At 39.8% G+C, this 20,306-nt stretch overlaps 1 protein-coding gene across 6 annotated transcripts in view; it reads left to right on the top strand.

The window, feature by feature from the left end:
* Positions 1–18,757, top strand: part of hdx (highly divergent homeobox) — a 35,858-nt gene extending 17,101 nt beyond the window's left edge. The window contains exons 1-11 of one of the 6 annotated variants that reach the window (XM_026940554.3): positions 2,148–2,321; positions 6,352–6,616; positions 6,980–7,126; positions 8,142–9,236; positions 12,565–12,615; positions 12,703–12,849; positions 13,786–13,987; positions 14,132–14,211; positions 17,109–17,204; positions 18,220–18,342; positions 18,455–18,757. In XM_026940554.3, coding sequence (XP_026796355.3) covers positions 6,581–6,616; positions 6,980–7,126; positions 8,142–9,236; positions 12,565–12,615; positions 12,703–12,849; positions 13,786–13,987; positions 14,132–14,211; positions 17,109–17,204; positions 18,220–18,342; positions 18,455–18,604 — 2,127 coding nt within the window. In that variant the 5' untranslated portion in view covers positions 2,148–2,321; positions 6,352–6,580 and the 3' untranslated portion in view covers positions 18,605–18,757. Of the gene's footprint in view, positions 1–2,147; positions 2,322–6,351; positions 6,617–6,979; positions 7,127–7,290; positions 7,359–7,757; positions 7,798–8,141; positions 9,237–12,564; positions 12,616–12,702; positions 12,850–13,785; positions 13,988–14,131; positions 14,212–17,108; positions 17,205–18,219; positions 18,343–18,454 lie in introns of those variants that run through there. The other 5 variants (XM_026940556.3, XM_034306030.2, XM_034306031.2 and 2 more) reach the window with 5 other exon arrangements.
* Positions 18,758–20,306: the final 1,549 nt, after the last annotated feature.

Genomic DNA, 20,306 nt, shown 5'->3' with positions numbered 1-20,306 from the left:
AGGAGTAGGAGTAGTAGTAGGAGTAGCAGTAGTAGTAGTAGCAGTAGCAGTAGTAGTAGTAGGAGGAGGAGGAGGAGTAGGAGTAGTAGTAGGAGTAGTAGTAGCAGTAGTAGTAGCAGTAGTAGTAGCAGTAGTAGGAGTAATAGTAGCAGTAGCAGTAGTAGTAGGAGTAGTAGTAGTAGTAGTAGTAGTAGTAGGAGGAGTAGTAGTAGCAGTAGCAGTAGCAGTAGTAGTAGCAGTAGTAGCAGTAGTAGTAGCAGTAGTAGGAGTAATAGTAGCAGTAGCAGTAGTAGTAGGAGTAGTAGTAGTAGTAGTAGCAGTAGCACTAGTGGGAGCAGTAGTAGTAGCAGTAGTAGTAGTAGTAGTAGTAGATATTGCTGCTGTTGCTGCTGCTGTGAAGTGGATGGAAGAACTCAAACAGAATAAGCCTTTGTTGGCTTTAATTTAAATTTGAATATTATACATATATACATACTATGTGTGTATATATATCGCTGTCCATTTTATTAGGAACACCTGTACAACTCACTCTCTCTCTCTCTCTCTCTCTCTCTCACACACACACACAATTCAATTCAATTCAATTCAAATGAGCTTTATTGGCATGACTGTGTAACATCACAATGTTGCCAAAGCAATAAATATATTATACAGATATACAGATAAATAAAATCTAGGGGAAACACATATACATGTCCATATTATACATGTAGGTTAAAAATAAATAAATAAATAAATAAACAAACAAACAAACAAACAAACAAACAAACAAACAAACAAATAAATAAATAAATACAGAGAGCAGTTATAGATGGAAAGGAGGGATCAGCCTTTTTCTCTCATTTGATGGCAGGAGGCTATATACTGCACTGCCAGGTGGATACACTTTTCCTTTTCTCCAAGAATATAACAGAGTTTGTCTAAGTTGCTTGTTTGCTTGAATTCAGGTGAGACTAGAGTTATCTGGTTGAAATAAGCGTCTCTAATGTTTTGATATTTGCTGCACTCGGTGAGGAAGTGTAGCTCGTCCTCTATGGCTCAATCTGTGCAGTGAGGCTCTCTGGCCCTCCGGCTGTGTGTGTGTGTGTGTGTGTGTGTGTGTGTGTGTGTGTGTGTGTGTGTGTGTCGGCCCGTCTCAGCACTCAGACTGTGCTCACTCAGACGATACTTCGTCAGAAGCTTTCTCTGACCATAGTCTTTAATTTTGATCAAGTAAGGTGCCAATTTATAATCTGATTTTATACTGTGGAAGTAAGTTAATTTCTTTACTTGAGCTACTTTGTGCTGCCAATCATGAATGTATTCTTCCTGGGTTATTTTTTCTGTTTCTTTAATTTTTGAATACTTAAACTGAATTGAATTGAGTTGATGTTTTTCACACACACACACACACTCTCTCACACACACTCTCTCTCTCTCATTCATATATATATATATATATATATATATATATATATACACTCAGTCATATATACACACTCACCATCCACTTTATTAGGAACACCTGTACACCTGCACATTCATGCAGTTATCTAATGAGCCAATCATGTGGCAGCAGCACAATGCACAAAATCATGTAGCTACAGGTCAAGAGTTTCAGTTAATGTTCACATCAAACACCAGAAAAGTGGGAAAATGTGATCTCTGTGACTTTAACCATGGCAGGGTTGTTGGTGCCAGATGGGCTGGTTTGAGTATTTCAGAAACTGCTGACCTCCTGGGAATTTCACACACAACGGTCTCTAGGGTGCTGCTGCCACGTGATTGGCTGATTAGATAACTGCATAAATGAGCGGGTGTACAGGTGTTCCTATTAAAGTGGACGGTGAGTGTGTGTGAGTGTGTGTGTGTATATATAATTTGCGAACACTGAATTAGTGTTTTGCAGACATTTTCTGAGTGACCGACTGGAACATTCACAGGGCATTTACATGTATTAGCTGTAATGTAATCTTCGTTAAGATTTCTTTACTGATTGTAAGATACTGGTGTGTGTGTGTGTGTGTGTGTGTGTGTGAAGCGCGTGGCAGTTCTGTGGCTTGCACTGGGTGGGAATAGTGTGTTGTGCTTGTTTTAGCAGTGACCTCCCTCCCCGTTCCCTCCCCTACAAAGTCACGGTGGGCGGGACAACAGCTCTCAGTTTTCACGCGCTGCAAATGTCACAGACCTGATCTCGGCCGCTGATTCGCTCCTGTCTGCTTCTACGTCACGATCATGATTAGAATTGATGATCGGACGTTTTGATTTCATTGTCTGGCGCAGGGGCTCGTGAAAAAAAATCTGCTGAATTCGAGCAGCTGCTGATTTGTCAACAAAGAAAGGTATCTATCAAATTAATATGCTCGGGTTTTTTTAGGCTTTCGGTGACACACAGGGACAGCCCGGAATAGCTTGGGTCACATTTTAATCAGCGTTGGCTTTAAGGCACTGCATATAAAATAAAAGTTTGGCGTGCTCGGTGACGGTTCTCCCGGGCCTAGCGTTCCTGCTGAGGCGCGCGATTACGCTTATTTCCTCAAATCCTGTCGCTTTGTGATGATGTGCTTCTCTTTTCGCCTTGTGTTGGTTGGTTGGTTAATGTGGTACGGAAAGTTGCGCTGGGTTTTTCTTCATTCAGGACTGTGATGATTCCTGTGCTGAATCGGGCGGGTGGATGTGCGGTTTCCTCAGCACTTCCATTGGAGATGTAATCATTATTTCATTCGCTAGCCATGCGCACTAAGGGCCTTGGAAAAGCACGAATGAAATGAATAACCCTTGCAATGCCTGTCTCCTTATTCGGCTTATGACTGGAAGCTCGTAAGGCAACATTATAGCCACAAAAAAAAATGACTGTACATTAATAAAATGCAATTTTTAAAAAGAAAGCCCCTTTTCTGGAAGACTACCAATTTATCTTCCTCATGGAATAGGAGGAAGCGACTTTAATGAAACTGGTTGTGTGTTTAGTCTGGTTCTCTGTCGATACCGCTGCTACAATGTTTTTAGCACTGAAGCTAAACGCTAACTGCATCAATAGTGTGCCGGCCAACTGAACTTGCTACAGCACTACACCGTGTCTCTTTGTTTAAAAAGTGCCCCAGGCTTTGAATAAGCGACCTGATAGGTTCGAGGAAACTTCTGCCAAAGGGTTACCTATTTCATTGTAACTCTCAGGTCGTGTTAGTGTTCTGTTCTCTGGTGTAGTTTATTCTTTTTACTGTACGCTGAGAGGCAGAGGAAGGCTGCTCGGGAAAAGGCTCGGAGCAGCATGAGCTGTGGTGATTTATGGCGCTCTGAGCTGCTGCTTCAGCTGCTGCTTCTGCTGCTGCCGCTTTAACTCAACAACATGAGCAGAAAAAGTGGAAAACTGGGTTTTCTGCTGCTCTTGGCTCCTTTTTCAGCAGGGACGTATTTCTGAACATTGCATACATTTAAAAATGCAATGAAAATCCTCATTTTATCTTAGTTTTATTTAAAATTAACGTTAAATAAAATGAAAACGTTATCACTTTTCTGAAAGTCCATATTGTGTTGGTGACTTGTTGTTGTTGTTGTTTAAACAAAAAAACCCACCATAACTGAAGGACTATTTCAACATGTTTTAACTGAAATTTCTAAAACTTTAAAGTCCTGGTTTGTCTGGAATAATACTTTATATAAATTTATAAATGTAAATTTATAAATTCCTATAAGGCCTTATAGGAAAACTTCACCCTGAAGCACATTAAATATGTTCATATTGAAATATCTGTGATGTGCGTAATTCTGGTGCTGATTGTCTTGGTTGATGATGTGGTGTTATTCTTATGAGAAGTCAGTGGTTCTGTGCTAACTTCTGTGATGACAGGGTGACGTTGCTAGCGAAGTTAAAGTGGTGTTTAACAGGCGAAAGAAATTCAGTGATCTCAGACATGAGGGATAACTGTCAGGTTTCGCTGTCAGCTCCTAAAAAAAAAAAAAAAAAAAGAACAAGTACTTCTTTTCTCACCCATCATTCTACAGTGACATTCAGCGTCATTTTAAATGTAGATTTAGTGGAGCAGCAAACATTAGACTGAGCGGTTCGGAGTGCAACTCAGCTATCTGATGCAGTTGTGCTGAGTTACAGCAGAGACATGATGACGAGCATGATGGCGTTGACGTGATGGCATGAAAGTTGAGCACTTGGAACCTGATCTGTTTGAGCAGAGCGTGCAGATGAGGAGGCGAGAGAGGTGGACAGACTAAAAGATTAAAGTGCCGCTGCATCAGTCTCTTTAGTTAGAGATGAATTCTAGGAAACCATTAACCAAAGTGCAAATAGACCAACATGTCTATTAATGAAAGAAGTTTAAACCAAAAAAGTCAACTCAGAATTTAATATTAAAATAAATCGTTGCTTCATTAAATCAAGATCACATATTAATCATAAAATTTAATATGCAAGTCATTCAGGGTGGATTTTTCTTTTAAAGAATTACATACTGGCCTGTCTTAAGTTTGAATGCACATGGTCATTGATTATTCTGTCAGTTGTAGTGTGACCCATTTGTTCCAGACTTACTTAATGGAAGGACAGTTGTTGAGTTCCGTCAGTAAACTTTCATTATACACATACAGTGGATATAAAAAGTCTACACACCCCTGTTAATATGGCAGGTTTTTGTGATGTAAAAAAATGTAATCAAGATAAATCATCTTGTCCAAAGAGCAAGCAAACAAACTGCAGTAATATTTTAGTATATTATGGAGGAAGAACAGAAGAACTTTTTCCATCCTCAGTGTGAAATTACAATGTATAAAAACAATCAGAAACATTTTAGGGAAAAATAAAAAAAAACTTACAAGCTGGTTGCATAAGTGCGCACACCCTTTTATAATTGGGAATGTGGCTGTGGTCAGAACCAATCACATTCAATCTCATATTCCAAGGTAATTATCATACAGCTATCATCAATGAAATTATTCTGATTAGCCCCAAAGAAAGACCAGCTGTTTCTGTAGGATTTTCTTCACATCTTCTTGGTTTCATTTGACAGAGCTTACAAAGCCTGTACAGGGTCCGACTGTCAAAAGGTATCGATCAGGAGAGAGGTACAAAAAATTTCCAAAACATTAAATGTACCATGGTAATAATTCCACTATTCCAAAAGGTATTTTTTGTTGCAAACAAAAGCACATCACCAAAAGAGCACCATACCCATGGTGAAGCATGGTGCTGGCAGCATCATGCTTTCAGGCTGCTTTGCTTCAGCCAGAACTGGTGCTTTTACCAAGGTGAATGGAATCATGAATATAAACACCAGTCAATTTTAGTGCAAAACCTTCAGGTTTGAAAAGGAGTTTCCCCTTTTAGCATGACAATGACCCAAAGCATACATCCAGATCAACAAAGGAATGGCTTAACCAAAAGCTCAATGAATGACCTATTTTGAATGACCTAGCCAGAGCCCAGACCTGAATCCAACTAAAAATCTGTGGGGTGACCTGAAGCGGGCTGTACACTGGAAAAGCCCTTACAATTTGATGGATCTAGAATGTTTTGGAAGAAAGAATGGGAAAATATCACCAAGTCAAGATGTGCCACACTGATAGACTCTTAGCCAAAAAGACTGAGTGGTGTAATATAATCAAAAGATGCTTCAACATTGTATTAGTTTAGTGGTGTGCACACTTATGCAATAAGGTTATTGTAAGTTTATTTATTTTTCCCTAAAATATTTCTGATTGTTTTTCACTTAATTTTTATACGTTTTAATTTCACATTGAGGGTGGAAAAAGTTCCGAAATGATTTATCTTGGTTTCATATTTTTACATCACAAAAGCCTGCCATTGTAACAGGGGTGTGTAGACTTTTTATGTCCACTGTACGGTATTTTTGTAGACAGCTTTCATTAATTCTTCAGTCAAACATTTATAGGTTAAGTTTCAGGTCTGTATAATGCCATTTCTGGAAGAATGAAATGCTTTTGTAATTTTGCATGACCAGCGTTAAAGATCAAAAACACAAATATATTTCTGAGTTTTGACCCAACGAATATCACACGACCTTCAGGAAAGCGTTTTAAACATTTTAAATGTTTATTGACCGAATTCAACATTCTTCTAGTATAAGTGAGTCTCAAGGTTTTTTTTTCTTTTGTCCGTAAAGAGAAATGTGCTGAAATTCTTGTCTGTGGTAACTATTAACCGTATGCTACAGATGTAGTGGATAGAGATGAGGCTGAAAAAACACTAATTCTTTGCTATTCTGGGCAGTCGTGAAGTGTTCATTAGACATTTGAGAAATATCCATGTGCTTTGTTACACATCAGAACACTGATGTAAAGGGTGGGAGATTGTTTGTTCACCAGTGCACACTTCTTCTTATTCCCTATCTTGTGTTACAGACATAGTTTAATCTGGTGCCTTGAGAGCCAATACACCTACGGTCAAGTCATGCCACAGAGTGAAGATCCCCATCAGATAGCCCCATAATATGTTAGATCTTGCCAAATTGTAATGAGTTGTTCAAAAAAAGATCAGCGAAGTAAAAGGGAGCTCATTTGTGATCCTGTGCATGCTGAATGGCTTACCGGAGTGCAGTGGCCGGGATCTCATTCTCACCTCGCCTGAAGCATGGAAGCATGGCAGGAGAAGCGGGGTGTGCATACTGTGAGTACTGTGCATACATGAATAAAACCTGAGTGGGGTGCCTGGGTGTGAAATGATTTGGATGATTCGCCATATGACTGACCATCTGCTTTTTAAAGCTGCTGTGTGTAAGATTTTGATATTTGACCCCCCCCCCCCCCCCTCTCTCTCTGGTAGAAAAAAAATTTACTACAAGCTAATTGTGGAAAGCCATTTAGTAACTTGTCTGTCACTGTGATGTCTGACTTGTTTTTTTTATTTTTTTTTAATTAAAAAGTCCTGTGCATTGTAGCTTCAACAATAAAAGAGACTGGTGTCAATTTTAAAAGAGAATGTATGCTCCTATAAAATTGTTAATATAAATATACCCCATTTATTCTTTAGATGAATCTGCGGTCTGTGTTCACTGCTGAGCAACAGCGTATCCTTGAGCGTTACTATGAAAATGGGATGACTAATCAAAGCAAAAGCTGCTTCCAGCTAATTCTTCAGTGTGCTCAGGAGACCAAGCTTGACTTCAGTGTGGTCCGGGTAAGTCTCTGCTTATTCAGTGGACTTTATGGCTCAGTTGATCTTGGGGAAATGTTTTGTTGAACTCAAGGAATTGGAGAAAAAAAATGATGATCCTATTCTTCTTGTTCACACAGACTGGTGCGAGAAACAAACGAAATTCAGTGAGTGGCAGTTCTGAGGGCAGAAACACTTTGTGGATGGCCTCTCTCATCAACAAAGTGCTCCCACCTGCAGAACTGCCCCTCACTGGGTGTGTGTTTGTTTTTCACACTGTTCTGTGTAAACTCCAGAGAGTGTTGCATGTGAAAATGCCAGGACATTAGCAGATTCTGAAATACTGCCTGGCACCAACAACCATGCCACAGACAAAGTCACTGAGATCATATTTTTCCTTGTTCTGATGTTTGATGTGAACATTAAATGAAGCTCTTGGTCTGTATCTGCATGAGTTTATGCTTTGTGCTGCTGTCACATGATGACATGGCTGATTGGATAATTGCATGAATAAGCACTAAGTATGGGTGTTCCTATTAAAGTGGCCAGTGAGAGTACTTCTGCTTATCAGATATTAAATACTCATCCCAAACACAGTTCTACACATGTTCCCATGTCCATTTCTTAGGACGTGATGTAATTTTGTTATTTTCAGCTCTCTGTGGACTCTGAAGAACATGCTTGACAAATTACAGGTGATTGACATTGATCAATATACGCACTTGCGTATGAAGAAAATAAGTGTTTTCAAAACATTTGTAAATCTGGTGGGAATTTTAAGAGTTTACTTTGGTGTCAGAATTATGTGTAAGAAGGTCAGTAGTAATGATCCTTTACCAGTGTATCTCCCACAGAGGTTAAGTCACGTACTGTTGCTCAACACTTGATTGAGTTTATTAAAGGTTAGTTCCCTCGATGATTTTGATAGGGAAAGTTTTCAGAATAGACTCTAGAGCAAGTTGATACAAGTTGAGCGGTCAGTAATAGGAAAAACCTAAGTGGATCTTGCGTTAATAGTTTCCTATTTGTGGCTTTGCAGACATGGGTAGGCAACAAGAGACGAAAACTGGCTTCCAAAGCCGATAAGAATGGAATGGTTGGTTTGTCTAACCATGCCATTGTCGGTGCTGGAGGAACTCTTGGCCCGGTATTAACGACAGATATGGCTGCTGTGCGTAGTGTTCAGCGTGGGCCGTCTACAGTTCACCTCCTTTCTCCCCAAGCCTCCTGCCCTTCATCTTCATCTTCCTCCTCCTCCTCCTCCTCCTCTCCGTCCTCTAATGGATCCAAAAACAGCAATGATGTAATAGTGACTGGTGCCTACTCTCTCCCACGCATTGTCAACCGCGTAGAGTCTTCATCCCAGAGCAGGGCAGCCGCAAAAGTAGTACCATTAAATCCTAATACTGAATCAAGTCTGCAATCTCGGCTTGTCTTGCACCCAGATGTGGTGTCCCTCCAACGCAAATCTCCTCATATCCCCAACTCCAGCACCTTCATGTTTAGTCAGATGAAAAGGTTGCCTCGAGAGCTGTCATCAGTTGCCCCCAGCTGGGTGAAGCAATGTGGTGCTCCACAGCACCAGCAATGGCCCCCAACTTCACACCGTCAAACAGTGACGAACCTACACCGAACTCCCCCAGCAAGTACTGCAGAAAGCGGGGTCAGGATCCAGCAGGTGTTCACCATTGCTGGGTTAGCGGAGACCTCACAACGTCCTTCCAGTGAAACGAGTCAAGATCACAGGATAAGAAAAACGTGTGTGCCTGATTCATCAGAAACTTTTTCAATTGCAATGGAAACAGGGGATGCAGACGACGAGTATGCGAGGGAAGAAGAGCTGGCCAACATGGGCTCCCAGATGCAGCTCAGCAAATCTGCAAGTAGCAATGTTACTGGAGTGCAAAACAGTAGGATCTCAACAGAAGAGTCTTCAACAATTAATAGCCAGGGTATGTACACTGTGACGGCAAGGAACCTGCTGGAGGTGGCACACAGTTCCCCCAATTCTGTGTGTTTTGGAGAAAAAGGGTGCCAAACCAGCAGTGCTTTGCTGCTTGATTCGGGCTCCAGTGGCAGCTATCCAATAAGACACTTTGCAGAGTCCTCTTCATCAAGAATACCCAATCTCAAGGTATAGTGAACATTGGTTCCTATTTGTTATTAGCATGATTTGCTACTCGATAAATAGATATTGATAAATATTTGATAAATTCTTGATAAATACTCTTATTTTTTAAGTATCACTGTTGCGTTATATGATAATGCCAGAAGTAAAGATAGTTATAGAGAATCTGACTAATTAAACATACACCACTTTGGAGAAAAGCAGCTGTTCTCTGAAGAGTTTTGTAAGGAATTTATGTAAAATTCCTGAAATGTCTGTTACTAGTAAGTTTGAAAGAGATTTACTTTCTGATTTACAAATACTTTCTGTCATGGTTGAGTGTTATTTATCAAAAAACTTCATCACGCAGGCTATGACCATGAGGTTTCAGACAGGGGGCATTAAAACTGCCTAATTGCTGCTTAATGATTTTGGCATTGTCAGTTGGATGACATTGAATGGGGCACATGACCACTGTGATCAAAAAGTAGTTCCGAATGTAAAAAGCTTGTGCTCAAAGTGTGTGTGCATGCTCAGCCCCAACAACCAGGATTACAGCATTTTGTTAGTGCACCCCTTCATGCTAGCAAAGATCAATCAAGCACAAATCAGCCCTCATGTTCAGTTATTATGGAGTAAAGCAGAGCTCTTAAATCCACTTGGTAAATAACATGTTATCAAAATATGGCTAGAAAATTTTTAGAGTTATTTATATGGACCTTTTAATAGTATATGTAAGAACATGTATAAGATAAATAATAAAACGTTAGCTATTTTTACACAGTAACTCCTGATCCTGTTCAACACAAAGCATTGTTTAAAGAATTAATTGATTTGTAGATTACATGTGTGTTTAAATGAAACACCAAAGGTATAATACTCTAAACGTTTAAGTATTATACCTTATACCTTGTAAAAGACTCCAGTATCACGTTCCATTTAAATTTAAATCAAGAACCAGTAGTCATTTTTAGATTCCTATAAAAATAGGTGAATACAGGTAAATTTATTTGTATCCAGACTTTGTCTATGCAGCTGCTTAAGCTGTTTTTATGTGCTCCCCGTTCAGATTATGCAGATCACCTGGGTGTACTTCACGCCTCCAAGTTTGCCAGATTTTTCCTGAGTAGCAGTGTCAGAGACAGGGTTTTTCAACAGCTTCTAGACCACTGCCTTTAAACACAAACACCTGGGGGAAAAAATCAGGTATAGAAAATGTGGACCGAAGAAGGAAGTAGCATTTTTTTCATTAGTGTCAAATGCAATACAGTATAACCTAAAAGCAAGAGACAATTTAAAATAAAAAGACTAACATGATATTAATCATATCAGGGGCGTTGTCATGCTGGAACAGGTTTGGGCCTCTTAGTTCCAGTGAAGAGAAATCTTAATGCTACAGCAAACAAAGACATTCTAGACAACTGTGTGCTTCCAAAAACAGTTTGAAGAAGGCCCACATATGGGTGTGATGGCCAGGTGGCCACTTACTTTTGGCCATATGGTCTGCATTTGTGTCAAAATGGAATTCCATTGGTTTTATAGGACCAATATTTTATATTGTGCCTACATCAAACTGTCACAGTGGTGCTGGACTTAATACTGGTTTTTGCTCAAGCCAATATTGTGCAAGAAAATGGGCTTAAGTCCAAGTTCATAATCACATGTAACTGAGACATGCCTCAGTTTTACTCGAACTCAACCCTGCTTGAATAACTCACGCATAACTTCTGAATAGCGCTAAAGTCTGGAGTTATGTCTGAGGTCTGAATACCAGGGTTAGCAATTAAATTAGTATTAGTTAGTATTAAACCCTCACTAAGCGGGCATAACTCGGTTCTAAATACAACTCTCGATGTTGACTGATGACTAGCCACAGTGGTCTGAGATTAGATGTCCTTCCTCTTAAATTAAGATCATTAAAGTTGTGCCTTTTAGTATGCATTATGACAATTAGCTTTTTATAAATGTAAAAGACACATTTATAAAACTATATTTCAGTCCACTATGTTTTCATTGTATTGACCTTCTGGACTAATGAATAAAAATTTATGATGACCTTAAGGTTTTAAAAGTAAAGTTTTTCTTTAGTTTTTGCCAAAATAACTTACCTCAGAAGACAGTGGGTCTCAGGATGCTTTCTAAAAGGCAGCAGAATAGTGAAAGGGACACAGGAGCAGTGACGGTTTAATGTGTCCAACAGCATCATGCATGTTGAATCAGATGTACATATTATAGATTAGAGAGCTGATGAGACATTCTACAGCACTGTGAGGCCACCAGCAGTGTTCCCTCTCCCAGCTCTGTCTCTAAACAATTCGTAGTACAGATAGAATGAAAATGCTCAAGTGTGCCATGTTTCCTGCAAACAAGCTGGCACAAAATTATGGGTGCGGACATACCTCCCACCCCTGTCCCACACACGTTTTTGACAGATGTCATGTAGTTTGAGAATACAGTGTGTATAGAAGCCTAGTGAAGCCTACTGTTGTGCATGTGGGTGGAAAAAAGTTTACAATAGCCACGATCAGTTAAAGCCGATCTGTGATTTTTATCGGCAGTTTGGTGGTGAAATTTAACAAGTGAATCCAATGGAAACTAGGCCGTAACTGAGAGAAAATGTGTGGCTCTTTCTTAAAAATGGACAAAGCCTTCTTGACCAAATTTTAGTGAAGCAATTCTTTTTTGCTATCTCTGTTTCACACATAAAATTGAGCACGTTTTCAGCTTGCGATGTCGAGCGATTTCTGCTGTCACTTCAGTGACCGAATCTTAGATAAGTTTAACTGGCAAGAGTATAATCAATAGCCTACGAAAGTTCATACACTGTCAGTTTGTACAAATCCACATAACTGTTCAGTTTCCATGCAAGTTAGAGTAGGAATTGATCAAATAATGACTATTTATATTTAAAAGTTTTATTTACTTGCTTTCAGAGTTTTAAGACTAACTGATTTTAGCTTGTGTGTTTACTGTTAATCATTAGCTAAGTTAGCTAGTCAGATTTCTCTGCAAATTTCTTAGCAAATATTTTATTTTGCTAGGATAGATTAACTGGCATCATTAGTGTGCAATCACATCTAATATGTTTCTAATATGCATATCTATGGTGTTGAATATCATGGTATAAATACAGTATATAACTGATTATCAGTGCATGCCTATAGCTGACAGTGTAACCATGTTTTAGAAAATTTTACTTGTTAATTTTGTTTATGTTGTTAAAGGGGATTGATTGCATCTTTTAACAAAACCTTTGAACATTTTGAAAGTATTGTTGGCAAGCATTATGGGACAGGATGGCTAGATTGTTTAGTGACTGGAGGTTATTCATGAGATGTTTTGTGTTGTTTCTTAGGTAAGTATCATGTCATCTCCCTGGCTTCTTAGCAACTCCCGTAAAAGAACGGTGAGTGCACTGATTTCTTCCTATGATGCCTTGCTCTCGTGTCCAGGATGTGAAAAAGCAACCTTTCTAAATCTTGTTTCTGTGTAGCTCCAGGATAGGACCCAGTTTACTGACGAAGATCTGTACACACTAAAGAGGTACTGGGACAACGGCATGACCAGTCTGGGCTCTGTGTGCAGAGAGAAGATTGCAGCAGCTGCCACTGAGCTCAGTGTGGACAGTGAAATTATTAAGGTCTGTAGGTTACCTCGTGTTAGTCATTTCTGGATGCTTAAGTGTTTTTCTTTGGTTCTGTTTACAAAGGTTTAAAGAAGGAAAGGCTTTTATGGGTATGCTATAGATATCACCATCAGTGAATCAGCATGAAGTCAGATTTAATATGTTTCCCAATATAATACACTGATATTTTTTAACACATGCCAGAGATGTGTGCTCTTAACTGATGAATTTCCTGACTTTGCTTGATATTGACAGGCATTCTTGTGTCAACAAGGGAGGTGTTTAAGTTGAAATAGATTAGCCAGATGACTAATCAAGTATTCTTATAAATGCCTATTGGATTTAGGATATATTACTCAATACTTGTGAATTGATTTGGTCGAACAAAACATTTTTAAAGGCCCATAGAGTTTTATACACTTGTCTACCACACATGCTCACTAGTTTGTAGACTTGTATTAAATGTTGCGAGCAGCCCAAACAAACAACAGTGAGTGCGCCAATACTTTCCTGTTAAAGAGAGAGAGATAGGTAGGAATGCACTTGGGATGAAACCCCAATCCATCACAGAGCACCGTGCACACACATTCACACACTCTTTCACACCTAGGGGTAATTTAGCATAGCCAGTCCAGCTACTAGCATGTTTTTGGGAGGTGGGAGGAAACTGGAGAGCCTGGAGGAAACCCAGACAGAAATGGGGAGAACATGTGAAACAGACAGTAACTCAAGCTCAGGACCAGCACAAAAGTAAGATGTCTCAGCTTAAAGAATACAGCCATGTGGTGGAGCTCTGATACTGGTATTGTATCGACAATAGAAAAATTTGGCGGCATGAAACAAACTGCTACAATTGCTTAATTTTATACCTTATATTAAAATATTAAAATATAGTAAATGCAACACACTTTATTTGTTATTGAACATTTCTCGTTCAACTTTTTATGTCAGACGTGGATCGGTAATCGCAGGAGGAAGTATCGACTGATGGGCATTGATATTCCACCTCCCAAAGGTGGGCCAGCGACCTTTCCTAAAGTAGCCAGTGGAGAGCTCCCATCACCTTTGACCCCTGAGGGAGACAAGCCTAAGTTTATTGAGCCACCACAGGACAGCGAGCAGAATGATGCCGTGTCGCTTTGTTTATCTGAAGGTGGGAGAAATTCTATTTCAGAGTGTATTTAACTGTCAGTAATTACGTCTCTGTTGGTCAAACCTTTTTCAGTCATTATGATTTTTGTGTTTTATGTTTGGTCTGGAATTTAGAATGAATGTTCAAATGTTCATTTCTTTAAAGATGGAACGAGTGACTCTTATCTGAGGGAGAATGATGATGGGAATGATGGGCTGAATAGTTCTGCTCTTGCTGGAAATGTGGTAGGCTATAGTATATTTCACATATGTATATGCATAGTATTTAAAGTGTATGTGTGTTTGCATTCTTGCCAATGCAGCATTGCGTATACTCAGCCTGTGCACATGCAATACCAGTTAAATGTTTGAGCACTCCTGATTTAATGTATTTTTTTCCCATTATATTAGACATCTGACACAGCTTCTGCTGAAATTAGTTTATAAGAAAAATTATTTGATGCCATGAAAAGAAAACCTATATCTATAAATATCTATATCTATCTATCTATCTATCTATCTATCTATCTGTGTGTGTGTGTGTGTGTGTGTGTGTGTGTGTGTATATACACTATATTACCAAAAGTATTCAGTCACCCATCCAAATGATCAGAATCAGGTGTCCTAATCACTTGGCCTGGCCACAGGTGTATAAAATCAAGCACTTAGGCATGCAGACTGTTTTTACAAACATTTGTGAAAGAATGGGCCGCTCTCAGGAGCTCAGTGAATTCCAGCGTGGAACTGTCATAGGATGCCACCTGTGCAACAAATCCAGTCGTGAAATTTCCTCGCTCCTAAATATTCCACAGTCAACTGTCAGCTTTATCATAACAAAACAGAAGAGTTTGGGAACAACAGCAACTCAGCCACGAAGTGGTAGGCCACGTAAACTGACGGAGAGGGGTCAGCGGGTGCTGAAGCGCATAGTTGAAAGAGGTCGTCGACTTTCTTCACAGTCAATTGCTACAGAGCTCCAAACTTCATGTGACCTTCAGATTAGCCCAAGTACAGTACGCAGAGAGCTTCATGGAATGGGTTTCCATGGCCGAGCAGCTGCATCCAAGCCACACATCACCAAGTGCAATGCAAAGCGTCGGATGCAGTGGTGTAAAGCACGCCGCCACTGGACTCTAGAGCAGTGGAGACGCGTTCTCTGGAGTGATGAATCACACTTTTCCATCTGGCAATCTGATGGACGAGTCTGGGTTTGGAGGTTGCCAGGATAACGGTACATTTTGGACTGCATTGTGCCGAGTGTGAAATTTGGTGGAGGAGGAATTATGATGTGGGGTTGTTTTTCAGGAGTTGGGCTTGGCCCCTTAGTTCCAGTGAAATATAACACTAATATATATATATATATACACACTATATTACCAAAAGTATTCGGTCACCTGCCTTGACTCACATATGAACTTAAGTGCCATCCCATTCCTAACCCACGGGGTTCAATATGATGTCGGTCCACCTTTTGCAGCTATTACAGCTTCAACTCTTCTGGGAAGGCTGTCCACAAGGTTGAGGAGTGTGTTTATAGGAATTTTTGACCATTCTTCCAAAAGCGCATTGGTGAGGTCACACACTGATGTTGGTCGAGAAGGCCTGGCTCTCAGTCTCCGCTCTAATTCATCCCAAAGGTGTTCTATCGGGTTCAGGTCAGGACTCTGTGCAGGCCAGTCAAGTTCATCCACACCAGACTCTGTCATCCATGTCTTTATGGACCTTGCTTTGTGCACTGGTGCACAGTCATGTTGGAAGAGGAAGGGGCCCGCTCCAAACTGTTCCCACAAGGTTGGGAGCATGGAATTGTCCAAAATGTTTTGGTATCCTGAAGCATTCAAAGTTCCTTTCACTGGAACTAAGGGGCCAAGCCCAACTCCTGAAAAACAACCCCACACCATAATTCCTCCTCCACCAAATTTCACACTTGGCACAATGCAGTCCGAAATGTACCGTTCTCCTGGCAACCTCCAAACCCAAACTCGTCCATCAGATTGCCAGATGGAAAAGCGTGATTCCTCACTCCAGAGAACGCGTCTCCACTGCTCTAGAGTCCAGTGGCGGCGTGCTTTACACCACTGCATCCGACGCTTTGCATTGCACTTGGTGATGTGTGGCTTGGATGCAGCTGCTCGGCCATGGAAACCCATTCCATGAAGCTCTCTGCGTACTGTACTTGGGCTAATCTGAAGGTCACATGAAGTTTGGAGCTCTGTAGCAATTGACTGTGAAGAAAGTCGACGACTCTTTGCACTATGCGCTTCAGCATCCGCTGACCCCTCTCCGTCAGTTTACGTGGCCTACCACTTTGTGGCTGAGTTGCTGTTGTTCCCAAACTCTTCCATTTTGTTATGAGAAAGCTGACAGTTGACTGTGGAATATTTAGGAGCGAGGAAATTTCACGACTGGATTTGTTGCACAGGTGGCATCCTATGACAGTTCCACGCTGGAATTCACTGAGCTCCTGAGAGCGGCCCATTCTTTCACAAATGTTTGTAAAAACAGTCTGCATGCCTAAGTGCTTGATTTTATACACCTGTGGCCAGGCCAAGTGATTAGGACACCTGATTCTGATCATTTGGATGGGTGACTGAATACTTTTGGTAATATAGTGTATCTATCTGTGTGTGTATAAATATATATACACACACACACACACACACACACACACACACACACACACACATACACACTAGACCTGCCGTTTTGGAGACCTGCCGTTTTTACTCTGACCCAGTCGTTTAGCCATCACAATTTGGCCCTCGTCAAAGTCACTCAGATCCTTACGCTTGCCCATTTTTCCTGCTTCCAACACATCAACTTCAAGAACTGACTGTTTACTTGCTGCCTAATATATCCCACCCCTTGGCAGGTGCCATAGTAATGAGATAATCAATGTGTGTGTATATATGTTTGTATGTGTGTATATACTGTATACATAATGGCAGTTACTGTATTTGTCTTTATTTTATAGTATAGTTTCTTCATTGTTATGCTAAAAAAAATACTATACTAATAAATAAATAAATGAATGTAGGATGGGAGGAATAAATAAATAAATACATTTAGCCTTCTATAAGTAGGCTTTGCCATATATTTAGCTGCATGAGTTCACACTGTACTATGATTAAATTTCTAAACAGAAGATTGAAATAATTGATGAAGGTGATGATGATGAAGATGACAGTGATGTGATGGCCACTGATATGGAACACATGCATAATCTTTTAGAGTACAAAGTAAGTAGTTACTTAAATTATAATAACTATTAAATATAATTTCATTTTAATGAATTTTTTTCTTCTATTTGTTCTTCTTGTTACTACTGCTGCTGCTACTAGTTGTTAATAAATGCAATGGGGAGCAGATTGTATTGTGCAGAAACACAGCTACTATCAGCCAATCAAATTTCAAAGGTCAGGATTTCCTATCTAGCCTTGCCACTGACCGCAGATGTGCCCAAGTCTACCCTGGAAAATTGATGCTATATGAATTTTGTAGAGAACTCTTAAAAACATGCAATGAATAATAATTATTGTCTGTTCCTAAATGCCTGCATGAAGAGAAGGGAGAACCAAATCAACATAAACCATAGTCACACTAGAACACGAAGACTTCTTAATGTCCGATCAACACACAAACAAATTGAATCAAAACTGATCATTAACTGCATCAGTGATTTCCCCTTGGCACACATGACGCAGGCCAGACACGCCTAAAACTGTTTGCTGTCACTCAACTATAATCCTCTCCCTCAATGAAAAAAAATGTTTCCACATGGCTGACAAGATTAGGAATTTGCTCTTCTCTGCTTTCTGCTCTCAGACGCCAAAAGCTTCACCAAGCTTTGCATACAAATTGTAATGGGACAAATAATTTGCAAGCATCAGTTTTGCTTTTAATTAGTATAATTTATTGACATGTAGCTTGTAATGTTTTGCAATTATTTAAAAATTCATAATTTATCTATAATAAATATTTTAAATAAAGCAGTAACTGTAGTTTGAGTTTGGTGTACAAATGCAAGTGGAATTAATAATGATCGTAATGACAAACTATCCAAGAATAAACCTGGGGAGTCAAGGCCTTCTGTAATATTCTGCATTTTTTTGGGCGGTAATTTTGTTTCTAGTTATGTCCTTGTTATCTGCTTATAGCACTGCTTTTCATTCTTTGCTTTAATCCCAATTAAGATAATGAATGCATATAAGTTAGTTTAAATGTTTGAAATGTATCCTGCCATGTGTGTCTTAGCATGAGGAAGTCCAATACCTTGAGAGTGAGCTCGAGAGACAAAAACAGAAGTACCATGAGCTGAGGACCTTCACTAAAAGCCTACTGTCTGCGCTGAAGAGCAGTGACACAGAAAAGCAGCAAGTATGTAGAGCAAAACACCATTATGGGAAAAATCTACACTTAAAATGTATAAAAATTAATAAAAAAAATCTATGCTTTTTTCTTATCATGCATCATGCAATGTCTATGGTAGGAGCTTTTAGCCAGCCTACCTCACCAAGTGGAAGAAGACTTTGCGTCGAGTCCAGAAAGGAATGCTGAGTCTAGCATCGAGATGAGCTCCAATCAGAAGGATTCCTCTGTATCAGAGGGGGAGGGGGACGCCGAGCCTATGGGACAGTAGTCCATCCTCTCCTCTACACACACATACACGGACACTCACTACACCGTACCTGTGGTAGACTCCCAAGAACTGTAACAGACCCACTGCAGCCTTTTTTTGCTGCATATCAGATGGATAAATCCGATCCTAAGTCAATAAACTTCTCTAACTTGAGTTTCTTCTCTGTCTTTACTTTTGCTGGAGAACAACAGAATGCTGTGTCTGATGCCCATGTGTTTTCCTTGCGTACTGTTTTATTTAAACTTCTGTTTATTTGAGGTGTTGATAATCAGACCTTCAGTATTTAAGCTATAAAATGTAGCGATAATCTTTTACATAATATATATTGATAGTGTACCTGAGCCATACATACTCTTGCCTTTATTTGACAAGCTTGGATGTAATCAGTTGCAACCAAATTTTTATATATAAACAGTTTTTTGATTATGCAAGGTGTGAAATGGTTTCTGTTACAGTATAGTAGAATTTATACTCAAAAGTGCTTCCTGATCCCTTGCTCTATCTTATACTTACTGAAAAAGTTATCAGTATATTTACATTTTCATCATTTGGAAGCAGGTTATATCCAGAATGACATACAGAAGTGCTTTGTAGTGTCCATCAAGAAATATATCTTCACGCTAATACAAATACCAGTTGTACAATAAAATAAAATACACCTAAAAGACACCTGTTAAAAGAGAAGTTAATATGGAAGGAGCTACAAGTGAAAACAGTAGAGTACAGTTGGGATGCTTGTCTTCCTTGGTGTGTTGAGGGAAGTCGAGGCATGCGTGTGGCTGAAAGAGATCATGATACAGGGAGATGGCCTGTTTTTTGGTTTTGTAGGCAAACATCAGAATTTCTAAGTCTGATATGGGCAGTGAGAAGGAGGCAGATGTGGGAGAACTTGTGGGAGATTAAACAAGGTGTGCAGCTGTATACTGGATCAGATCCGGGGGTTTAATGAAATGCAGGGGAAGACCTGCCCAGAGTGAGCTGCAGTAGTCCACTCCTGAGATAACAATGGACTGAACAAGCAATTGAGTGGGCTCTATGGAGAGAGGGGCAAGATTCTCCTGATGCTGTAAAGGAGATACCTACATGACTAGATTAGATTAGCAGTATGAAGAGAGAACGATAGCTTGTTGTCCTGAACTGCACCAAAGATGGTGTTATGACAAGATGACAAGAGAGAGATGACAAGATTTGATGAGGGGATTCATTTGCCAGGATATATAGCTGCTCAATCTGGCTGGGATTCTGTTTCAGGTGAGTGTCTGAGCGAGGAAAAAGGAGGAGTCATGTGCCATTAGCATAGTAGTGGTATAAAATACCATTTGAGGAATTTATCTTACTGAGAGAGTAGCCATGAAGCAGTAAGTTAAAAGTGCTCAGGACTTCATAATATATTAGTGAGGCTAAGCTGAATTCGGAGGTTAGTAAGCTAGCTTACACCTTTCTCAACAGCACAGCAGTGACGCTGAGATGGGAGTGGAATATTAGTGGGTGTTGCACTGGCACCAGTTTTAAACACCTCAGTGCCAATGCTGTGTGAGAACAGACAATTAACCTACAGTTGGACCCATAAGTATGTGGGCAGTGACACAATTTTTCGTAATTTTGCCTTTGTACACTAGCACAATGGATATGAAATGAAGCAAACAAGATGTCATTGAAGTGTAGACTTTCAGCTTTAATTCAAGGGGTTCAACAAAAATAT

Source organism: Pangasianodon hypophthalmus, chromosome 7 (assembly GCF_027358585.1).
Source record: "Pangasianodon hypophthalmus isolate fPanHyp1 chromosome 7, fPanHyp1.pri, whole genome shotgun sequence".
NCBI lineage: Eukaryota > Metazoa > Chordata > Actinopteri > Siluriformes > Pangasiidae > Pangasianodon > Pangasianodon hypophthalmus.
The sequence above is the reverse complement of the archived record's forward strand: the minus strand, read 5'-3'. Positions and strand labels throughout refer to the sequence as shown.